At 39.5% G+C, this 11,487-nt stretch overlaps 2 protein-coding genes across 3 annotated transcripts; one reads left to right on the top strand and one right to left on the bottom strand.

The window, feature by feature from the left end:
* The first annotated feature begins 727 nt into the window (after positions 1-727).
* On the top strand, positions 728-6,802 carry LOC117753627 (protein FAM92B-like). Of its 2 annotated transcripts, none has more exons than XM_034571828.1 (9): positions 728-922; positions 1,016-1,253; positions 1,348-1,416; positions 3,079-3,180; positions 4,529-4,534; positions 4,638-4,742; positions 4,856-4,966; positions 5,468-5,674; positions 5,777-6,802. In XM_034571828.1, the coding sequence occupies exons 1-9, from the start codon at positions 744-746 to the stop codon at positions 5,963-5,965; spliced, it is 1,206 nt and encodes a 401-aa protein (XP_034427719.1). In that variant the 5' UTR covers positions 728-743; the 3' UTR covers positions 5,966-6,802. The 2 variants fall into 2 exon arrangements, with proteins under 2 accessions (XP_034427719.1, XP_034427718.1); XM_034571827.1 differs by having other exon boundaries at positions 4,853-4,966; positions 5,777-6,801.
* A 1,813-nt stretch (positions 6,803-8,615) lies between these two features.
* Positions 8,616-10,165, bottom strand: LOC117754242 (homeodomain-interacting protein kinase 1-like). Its single transcript, XM_034573070.1, has 5 exons — positions 9,779-10,165; positions 9,453-9,634; positions 9,146-9,269; positions 8,791-8,889; positions 8,616-8,624 (listed from the first exon to the last, which is right to left on the bottom strand). Exons 1-5 carry the CDS (start codon positions 10,163-10,165, stop codon positions 8,616-8,618), a joined length of 801 nt encoding a protein of 266 aa, XP_034428961.1.
* Positions 10,166-11,487: the final 1,322 nt, after the last annotated feature.

The raw sequence follows: 11,487 nt of genomic DNA, 5'->3' as shown, positions 1-11,487 counted from the left end.
TAAATACATCGCTTATATTTCCAAGTTAAGTTTTCATCCATTATCAAGAATAATTGAATTGTTCCCAGAGCACATTGCCCACACAGGGAAATGGAAAAAATCTTGCTTCTCACAAACAAAGCCCTGAAAAATCAAGCCCCATAATATGTTGAAGAGATTATAACACCGTATTATCCCAATAGATCACTTTGCTCCCTAGATACATGCTCACTTATTATTCCTAGAGTCTGTATTATTCCTAGTCTTTGGATTTTGTAGTACTTGCAAACCACCAGCAAGTGGAGGTATTGCTGCGTGGATGACTTGCAAGCACTGATCAGAAGTAAACCTACTTATTTTTTAAATGATCCAGTCAGTGCTTCACTATGTGGCGGCAGATAAGTGCATATACAGGTCAGAAGCTTAACTTGATGCCTCACCTAACCTCCTGGGATTCTCACACAAGTGTGGTTAAAAACACAAAAACATCCAGTGAGCAGCATTTGGAAACAGGGTTAATTGGAGAGATCAGGGGAGAATGGCCAGACATCTTTGAAAAGATTAAAGTAACTCAGATAACCACTCTTCACAACTGTGATGAGCAGCATTTCAGAATGAACAACAGGTCCAACCTGCAGGTGAATCACCAACACTGGACAGTTGAGGGTTGAAGAATGTAGCCTGATCTCCCCAGTGGTAGCTGGGGAGAATACGATACACAAAGAATGATATGTGGAGGGCCATAATAATACAGTGCTGCCATCATGTGGCAAAGAGCATCACTTACACCACTCTCACTGCTAAAAGTCACCATCTGTTGTTGCCGTTTCCACGGCAACGGTGTCCTGTTACCTGGTGCAGGTGAGAACCAGCTGAGGCAAACAACAGAGCAGAGGAGACGCAGAGATTACAACAGAACAAATATGACCAGCCTCTTCTCCAGGTAGGAGATCTTGTATGTTTCAAATTATCCGAAGTATCCGAAGTATCACTAAAATCGTATACTTGCACCTTTTTTCCTGCTGATTTGTCAAAGCCGGGACATCCAAGTGAAGAGCATGGAGCAGACAGTGAAACATGCTGAGAAGTACCTGGGTGAGATCTGCTACCTGCTGGGCTCCTACACCAGGAAGACAGCTAAGCTCAGAGACAAGGCCGACCTGCTGGTGGCTCAGCTCTTCGACTTCTCCAGCACAGAGGGCCCAGAGCTCCAGATCGGCCTGAAAAACCTGGCAGAAGATTTAGCCATGGTCCAGGACTACAGGCAGGCTCAGGTCAGGAACACTGCAGTTATCACTGCATCACTGTGTTTTATTTCATGACTCTTTAACACAGTGTTGCCTTCATGATGAACATTTATCATTGCAGGTGGAGAGACTAGAGACAAGAGTTGTTGCTCCTCTGAAAGCCTATGGAGACATAGTGAAAAGTAAAAGGGTGAGTTTTGATTTAGATATTTTCTATTAATACGAATACTAGTTGACTACTTTATTGACATGATTATAAAATGACTTTCCCTTTTCGAAGAGCAGTTTTTGGAATATTTATAGCTTTATTGTGATAGGAAAGTAAATGCTTACACTTACTTAATAAAGAAATACTTCAGTCCAAAGGAAAGATGGAACTTGTTCAAGCTGAGTTTCTCATTAAAATGAATGTACTTGACACAAAGGTTGCGTTCGGAAATTCAAAATAATCTCCTTTACTAACCACTATTCCTTGACCCTGATGGAGTATGTCACGAGGTCCAGGAAAGATGTGAAGGAGAAGCCTTAAGGAGTTAGGAAAGGAGAAAATCCGACTCAACTTACACTCAGTGTTTAAAAAAACCCAACAAACTTTCTGTATAACAGAAGGTACTCACAAAATGCACGGTACTCTGTGCTGTACGCTGTGCACTGACAGGTATAATAAAGTTTCCTGTCCAAACAGAATGGCACGTTCTGAGAAAATAGGTTTTCATTTTATACTAAGTGAACATTTAATCATTACCTACTCACAGGAAGAAACTAAAGACCTTGAATTGAAAATTAAAATAAAACCAACAGGACGTAAATGTTGAAATAATATGATAATGTGAAGGATATATATGTGGAAAAAACCTTACATAAGTGGAGACATTTTTTTTTCCGAGTGCATTCCACAGTCTGGGGATTAAAAGGACTTTTATATTTGGGTTTAGTTATTTGGTTTGTCAATGCTGAAGGAGATAAGTTAGGAAGCATTGACGCTCCTTTGCTTATCCTTAAGAGAATTCGAACAGCTCTTATTATGGTGGCCACTGAAATACTTCCAGGTCATTTCACTCAGTTAGGAAGGTTCCTAAGCAAAATGGACTATTCAAACGCACCCCTATTTTCACCTCTAAAGACAAAAACATCTCACTTCATCGGTTTTCATTAGTTTCATATAGTTTGAGAAAAACCAGTGGACACACTTCTCTGGATATTGTACATGCACAGCAGTAATTACATGTGGCATTCACAGACAAAATGCCTTTTAGTCTATGAGTCCACGACCAAATTGTTATTTCAGTCTATGACCATTGTTAATGCAATCATAAATGAACTTAGATGTTTCAGACCCTGGCGACGCAGAGAACACACATAATCATTTTGATTTTAGTAAACTTTATTGGCCTGACATCTATATGGGTTGACAAATGTAGCATTGAAGACAATAACCAAATCATAATAAAGATAACATTGTAAAAAAACTAGTACTTAATTTCTTTTTACCAATGATTGTATTTCTTTCCTTTGCCATTATTATAAAGCACTACACCTCCTGTTGTTTTTAATGTGCTGTATAAATAAATCTGACGACCTCACTTGACTTGAGAGTTTTTAGCACTACAGTGAGATTCTACTGTAATTAATATGACCTCTATACGTCCTTGTGATACAACTGAAGTTAAGAAGGGATCAGCAAAACAGTAAATCAGCCTTTACTGCCCGTCTGACAAAACACTCAATCCCAAAGTCCAGCCTTCTAAATTTGATCAAACAATCGGTGCTACTTTAGTCTTCTGATGTCTATGACTTCTTACTGGCCTTTGTGTTGTATGTGGTGTGAGGTGACATTGTATTTTCCATCCAGGCTGATCTGAAGAAGTTCAACACTGATCTGAACAGAGAGCTGAAGGAGATGCAGAAGCTGGAGAAAATCAGGCTGAGGAACCCAGCAGACCGACAGAGCATTGTATCCTTCACATACCAATTCATATAATTGGATTAATCACCATGTAATCATGCAACATTTATTTTATTGACTTACAAAACCTCCATAATGTGACGAACTCATAACAGGCCATCAAACATTGATCAAAAGATTCTTGAGGATACACTAAAGCTCCCCAAATTGACCCAATTTATCTGACTGAAGGTTGAAGGAATATGCTCAAAATGATACACTAGATATTTTGTATATTTCAGTTAGATATAGCCATAAAACACGTAGTATAAACATCACGTAGCTTTGATGAAGAGATGGTGCGAGCTAAAACATAATATTGATACAGTATCTGACACTTTCAGACAGTGTGGAATAAAAAAAAAATGTCCAAACGTAAATTATTATTCCAAAACTGTTAAATAGTGATGTAGTGGCTCAACCAATCTTAGTCAACTCATGTCTGTCTGTGTCTGTCTGTATGTGGAATGCATGTCTTGCCCTAACCCTTTACACTTGGAAGGTGTATTTTTAGTGGTCATGTGAATTGCAGTGGTCAGTTTGAGGCAATCAACCACCTCCAGTCTTCACAACATTCAACTTTTGCTGTAATTTCTCATACTGAGTGGGATTACAGATCTTTTATTTTGAAAAGTTAAGACCTAGGGCATGAAGATTGTGTGGCTTGCTTACCAGGTCTCTGAAATAGCCACATGCAATGTGTGAAAAAAACATTCAGTCAATGATTCAAACGTATATAAAAGTGTAAACAGTGATAAAGCAAATTCAGTTTCATTTCATAAACAACATTGAGTATAAAATTGCAGATAAATCAGGTATGATAAACACAATGTTTTCAAACTTCACTCTGCCTTAAGATTGTATATAAAACCTTTGCAGACAACATCCAGCACATAAACAATAAAAAAAGTGACAGTATATTGTCGAACTGTTTGAGCAGGACTCACTAATAACAAGGACTAATTCTTAACAAAGGCCAAGTAAACAGGCAAGCTTAAAGCAGGCACTGTTATAGTTTGAATAAATTGCAGCTACGATGACTTGTTATCAGCTGTTCACTTAGTTAGAGCTAGACTTCTTTTTTATATGGGTCCAAAGTTGTGAAAACCTGGTTGTTTTTAAGCTGTTACATAAATGTAGCCAATTCAAAAGTTTAACTGAAAACTAAAAATACTCATAAAACATGAAATTTGTATTTAGTTATTTGAAAACCAATGTTCTACCGATGTAGATTTGTCTAACACACAATGTGCAACATACAATATAAGATTCATTTCACACATAGATGCGAACACATTCAAATGAGAACAACATGGAGAATGAATTTTGACAATATTTCCTTGACAATAACTTTCAGTCCCAGGTAATGATTTCATGATTATCTTATAAAAACTATCACATTTATGGGCCTTTTAGCACCTCATAGAGACGTGAGGTAAAACTGTGTTACTGCATTTCACCGACAGGCTGAAGTTAATGCTCAGAAGGCTTCAAACAATGCTCAGCACAGCATCAGACAAGTAGAGGCGACCATCACAGACTTCCAGAGACAGAAACTGGAGGATATCAAAGTTGGTCTCTGTCTCACATGCACGCACGCACACACACACTAACTGTACATCCCAGATGTGCATCCTAAAGGATCAGTGTTTGACAACATTGCTTTGTTCTTTTTTGGCAGAAGATTTTCACAGACTTCATCACGGTGGAGATGCTCTTCCATGCTAAAGCACTGGAGGTCTATACACACACCAACCAGAACCTGGAGGCCATGAATGTTCAAAAGGATCTAGAGGTATTTGATGATACCTCCAGATCCTACATACAGTAGATAACACTTTAACTAAATGTGTGTTTACCACTCAGTCAGATAGCAGGTGGTGAATATTGTAGTTGTAGCATTTAATTCAGTTCAGTTTTGTTTTATAGCACCAAATAACTCCAAAAGATTATCTCACGGCACTTAACATAAACTGCTTTCAGACAAGCTCTCAACTCTGGAGATTATTATTATTATTATTTTTCTTTTCAAGCTCAAAGAGAGTGTTCAGGTACACAACTTTGAATGCCTAACAACGTTGCTCTGCATCTGGATTTGTAATTAGATTACTGTTTACGGCCACATTTGGCATATTGACTTATTATCACTATAACCAGATTATGTGTTAAATGGTGTGAATACAGTTTGTTACATTGTGGATCGTTAGATTTCCTGATAGTGAGAAAAAAAAAAAAAAAGGGAAACTCTGCCTATGTTTTTTGGAGGAGGCATGTGACTGTCTTCCTGTCTCCACAGCTGTTTAGTGGACGGCTCATGATGTCTGATTCTCTGGCTGGGCGCCTGGATACCCCTCTGAGCAGCCACTCTTCTCCACTCATGAGCCGCTACCCAAGTCCTCCTGCGGCCTTCCCCAAAGGCCAAAGCCTCAGGCCAATGCAGGCTCTCACTATAGGCCTAAACAGCAGGCAACCACTCAGTCAGTTCCCAGAAAAAGCCAGGAGGGTGAGACCTAATATCTCTGTTTCCATGGTAACATAGCAAATCTAACTTTGAGCTGCTGTCTAAAGCACATCACTCAATTAACCTGACACTTTTCATTTGCAGTCTCGTAGTACCTTACAACGTCAAAGAGGTATGGAGGAAGCGGAACCTGAGGAGGAAGAGGAGGATGAGGAAGAAGAAGACGAGGAAGAAGAGGATGAGATGTATGAATCAGAAATCGAGGAGGCTCAGCACACCAGCAGACAGTCTTACGCTGCTCAATATGCCCAAATGCATAGATGGCAAAAGTAACAGCCTGTGCATGGACACACACACATCAGACCCAACCAAATGTGCACAGTGCTGCTCCTGGACAGATGAACATTTTTTGTTGTTAGCTAGTTTCCTCCACACTTGAATCCGTGCGTCAGCACTTATTGTTGCAGTCTTTACAATATTAATGTGTTTAACTGAAATATGTAACACTGAATTCACTGAAATTTGTTTAGTTCATATACATAGTTATAGCAATGCTATAATCTATTAGTTTGTAGTCCCTGCTGCTCGGTTTAGCAGAACAAAGTTCCAAAAACATCTTCATCTGATGAATGATTCTTGCACATAAAAAAGAAATGACTACAACAGATGCAGCAAACAATATGAAATGGTACCAAAATGTAATGTCATCAGGAAATGGAAGTTAAGGGGACATGAAAAAGTTAAGACAAGATATAGGATTAAACTTTCAGATAAAATTGCATGTGTGATGGACTAATAATGTCTACATGGAAGAGTCATCAGAAGGAAATCTTTCCTGCAACTTCATCACAAATAATGTGCATGTGCCGAAATGTGGATTTCTAAGAACTTTAAATAAAAAGATTGAATCAGTTATGATTGAGCAGCATTACTGGCACTGTGGTTAAACTGGGTTAACTATAGTGCATAATGTGAAACAGCATCACCATACAAGCAGGGTATTGTCTGCACCTGTGTGTGTGTGTACAAAATAAGAATGGGTGGATGGATTCTCAACAAACTTGGTGGTAGTAATACTCAGGAGGATTACCCCGGATGGTGAATTATTGTAGCTGATCAGTGAAAGGTCAAGTTTAAGAAAAACATATTCTGAAAAACAAAATGTTCACAAAAAATGTAAGCATAATCTATGGCTTGGTCAGAGAATGATCCTCTATGAAATAATTTGATGTCATAAAGAAATCACAAAAAAGTCAAAATGATGTTGTGCATTGTTCAAAATTTTTATTTTCCAGGTATTTCTGTGTAGATTAGGACTATAGATACGAAAGCTCATCTACAAGTACTTTATAGTCTTATTGTAGGAATTATGTAGTCGTCTATGATGTCAGGAAATTACATCATATAAGGAATCCATTTACTTTTGCAACCAAAATGATAAGAGACATAATCTACAGTTTTTTTAGATGAACCAATCATTTGTCCAATCATATGGTATAAATGACATCATGATGACATTATTAAGAGAAGGGGTTTTACAGTATGAAAAAGTAAGCATTGCTATATTGAGGTACACACAGCTTTGCATAAGATTTGAAATAGGTTTTTGTTCATCTACTTCTGTAACTGCACATCCATATTGGGAATTTGATGTTGTAGAAACAACATCATAATGAAAAGGTTTTATATAGTTTGACCTGTGAGCAATAAAAGATGTGTCCGTCAGCAGTAATAATAATCATAACTAGGGCTACGTTGTAGCACTAACGGGCCGAGCACAGGCAGTTTGAAGCCTGTTGCGGTTAGTGGAGAGAGCGATCATTGAACAAGTGCACGTCTCCACGTTGCATGCGTTTTGCGCACTGCGCCAAGGACAAACGCTTCACTTCCTGTGTCCGTCACGTTTTGTCCAACACTGGCACCTCCTCTTCGTCCCTCATCCTCTTCTTGGGGAATGAACGTTGGTTGAGTTGGAGGGGGCAGCTTCTGACTTTTTGTTGCCTCTCACAAGGTCCGTCCTTTTCTGAGGCTCATGTTTGTCGTCTTTGTCGAGGGGTTCCCATCCCTGTGGGATCGTGTCTCTTTCGCATCCTCATCCTGATTGGGCCCGTTTGCCCACTTGTGCCTTTTCGATTGGCTGCCAGTCGCTCACTCCTTCTGACCTTTGCTTGGGAGTCTTCTGGTCTGTGATGTGGATAAGAAAATAATTTAATTCTTGATCTTAAAGCAGTGATTTGACATTTCTAAAAATGCACATTCTAAACTGCACTTGGCTGCAGATCCATAGTTAATGAGAGTTTTATCATTCTTCCCATTAAACTCTGAGCAAAAAACAAGAATATTTACCAAAATGTTGAACTGTTCTTCTACAATATAAAACGATCAAGACAGGAAGATATTTCAAACACTCACATGGTGCCACGCTTTGCATTCATTTTTGAATGCTTCTCATCTGTCATCCCAGCAGGGCTGCGCTCCTTGGCTGGGCTGGCAGTGCTGCTGGAGGCGTCCTCCTTCAGGGACATTTGAAGGATCACCTGGTCTCCATGTCCTCCATCGTCAGAGCTTGGATCCTGACAGATGTCCATCAGATCCTTACATGACTTCACACTGGAAGACAAATGAAACTGCTGAGCCAAACACCTTAATCACCTTATATCTCAGATATTTTTTACCCATGTCTATCAGCACAGACTTACACAGACCATCTAAGCACAAACTTACTAGAGGCTGTTTCTGAATGAACCCTGAAGGTGGCTCATCGTGATGAAAGGATGCTGGAGCATTCTGCTGGGGGTAATTCTTCTATGCTGACTCATCATCAGCATCTGAGTCATTAGGTCAATAAAGCACTGCAGGTCACAGTATTCTGCTTGGACGTCTTCTCCCCCGAGCGGATGAGTCCCCTTTAACAAGATGAGGAAAACCAACATTGTTACATGTCCTCGTGTTTGGATTATGAAAAGGTTGTGCTGTTATAAATTCATCCAGGCTGTTGATCACAAACGAGAATTGAAACTATTGACTGAAATGAAGAATTGTTTCATTGTGATAGTTTGCAGTGGATGGCACAGGGGAAAGAAACACAGACTGAAGGAAAGACACCATAATTAGTGAGCTAGTGGAGCCAGCTAAGTGGTTGTAAACTACTTTCTTACCATAAATCTGCCTTCCATCCAGCGTCTTGGCCAGAACGCATGAGGTAGGAAGTTTCCTTCATGCTCTGGATCTCTAATTGCAAACGCAAATTGCCTCATCTGTGGAGAAAACACAACATTGTGAGAGTTAGTTAACTTCAAGTTTACATTGTTGATCATGTACATCAGGTGCACTTCTATTACTGAGACATATGGATGAAGTGTCTCTGATTTGTCTCATTAGTAAAATAGTAGAAATCAGTGAACTTCTACTGGAAACCCTCTCACTATAATAATCAAGTGTGTGGATTTAAAAATACACAAACATCACGGCAGAACTGTACGTGTTTGTTGTGATTTAAGTGCAGATACTGACCAATTCATTCTCATTAGAGGCTGGGAACAGTGGTCTGCCCGTAGACAGCTCAGCAGCAATACATCCGAGAGACCATACATCGATGGCCCCGCTGAAAGGCTCTTTATATAGAACCTCAGGAGATCTTAGGATAAGAAACACAAACATATTACTGAGGTTTTAAAATGTACTAAACTCCTTGTTACTGTCAATATGTTACTGTCCGTTTCTGAGACATAAACCTGACATGCCAGCGTACAGGACTTGTCTAATTAATTACAGCAAACACAGCTGTCCCAGGTATACAGATGTGCTGTCAGTTACCTACCTGTACCACAAAGGCTGGAGGAGATCACCGATCTGTTCCTCAGGATCATCGAAGGCTAAACCAAAGTCAATGACTTTAACTTTGAGTGGCTTCCTGACATGATCCACCAACATGATGTTATCTGGCTTCAAATCGGCATGAATGATCCCTGCGCTGTTCAGAAATTCCAAGGATGTAGCCAGCTGAAATCATGAAAAACATAATAATAATCATGAGCTACAGAGTTATTTCCTCAACAACAACCATAACAGACACATTTTAGCGACCAAGTTTACCCTTCACCCTACAAAGCAGTTAGTGTAAGAGCTTGAGTTTAAAAAACAAACCTGCTGTAGAATGGGGCGGATCTGCTTCAGCTGAAGGTGTTGACCCGGGCTGATCTGCTTGAATTTCTGCAGATCCATATCCAGGTGCTCAAACACAAGACAGTAATGTCCCTTGTAGGTGAATGACTCGTTGAATCTGACGATGTTGAACCTGTCTGAGTGGAGCGCCTTCATGGTTTGAAGGGTGACCTCCTCTTCCTTGGCGCAGTCAATGTTTTCCATGCTTTTGATCATTTTTAAAGCCACCGTTTCATCGGTGGTCACATTCCTGCATTGGATGACCACTCCATAGACGCCATTGCCCAGGATTGTCTGTGCCTGGTACTGTGTAGTGGGGGAGGGGATCAGGTCTCCTACACTGATTTCTAACTCACTGTTTTGAGACATGGTGACAGAATAGTTCTCCTGTTGATTTTTCACACTTGTCAGGAGAATAGAAAAGAAGGAAGTTAGACACAAAGCCACACAAAAAAGTACTGCTTCAATCAAAGATTCATTACAGGCCGATAATTATTTCTCTCTTCTATTACTATACTCCTAACACTATATCTACATATTTATTGTTCACGATTCAAAATCATGCCCACATTGTACACTAAGTAAAATATATAGAAGATAAAACTACTAATGACACATGAAAATATCTTTTCTCAACGTTTTACTCCCATCAAGCTCAAATTGTAACAACATTGTAATAACATACTTAATCTGCTTAAGTCAACAAGTGTCAGCTGGAAAAAATTCAACTTACTTAGGTTTGATCCAGGGAAGCTGATGTCCGTTTCGGCAAAATGTTAAAATCTTTATAAAGTGTTAATCTCTGTAATCACGCAAAGATTTTAGCCAAGTGCTCCTCACAAAAGGTTAATGTGACTGAAGTGATGAAGCTGTGTGCCTATATACCTCTCACACAGCCTATATACCTCTCACACGGCCTATATACCTCTCACACGGCCTATATACCTCACACACGGCTTTGATGTCTAATTCGAATAAAGCCACACAATCAACTTCATGCCTTTGTAGTGATTTATTTTCTTTTATGTGAATTTTCTTTCTTCTTTTCGTCACAATTCTTTTATTTTAATCTTTTTCAACCATCGTGATTTAAACAGTAGATGGCGCTAATGCACCTTGATGTCGGTTGCCACCCGCAAATAGACCACAAGGGTGGGCGAAGTGAAACACTGCTCAGCGAAATGACACATAAACACCTGCTGAAATACTAAAACTGCCTTAATGGTAGTTCTCACTCCTGTATGTTTTTTACTGGAACATATTTTTTAAGCTAATACACCCACACACATACAATCTTATCTCAGAAAATGTCTGTTAATCAATATGTGATTTTGTGTGTGTACAAATGTTTAGGTCTTTTCCAGTATAAACATTGACCTTGTCAGGACCAGTAGACCTGACGGGACCAAAGCTCAGACCTGATGAGGCCAAACTTCATTTCTGTGTTCCTGGTTAAGGTTAAAGATCAGATGTGGATTGTTGTCAGGTTAAAGTAGAAGGATTACGTTAGGCTGTCCATTATGAATGGAAGTCAAGGTAAAGTCTGAAGCATAGCTCTGTGTGTGTGTGTGTGTGTGTGTGTGTGTGTGTGTGTGTGTGCATGTCTATCTAGTTATAATGGCCCATCTTGGTTCAATTCATCATTGTGGGGTGGTTTTGCCTGGTCCTCACAGTCAATGGGTTGTTTGAGG

Source organism: Hippoglossus hippoglossus, chromosome 20 (genome assembly GCF_009819705.1).
Source record: "Hippoglossus hippoglossus isolate fHipHip1 chromosome 20, fHipHip1.pri, whole genome shotgun sequence".
Lineage (NCBI taxonomy): Eukaryota > Metazoa > Chordata > Actinopteri > Pleuronectiformes > Pleuronectidae > Hippoglossus > Hippoglossus hippoglossus.
Note: the sequence above shows the minus strand (reverse complement) of the source record. Positions and strands in the feature narration are given on the sequence as shown.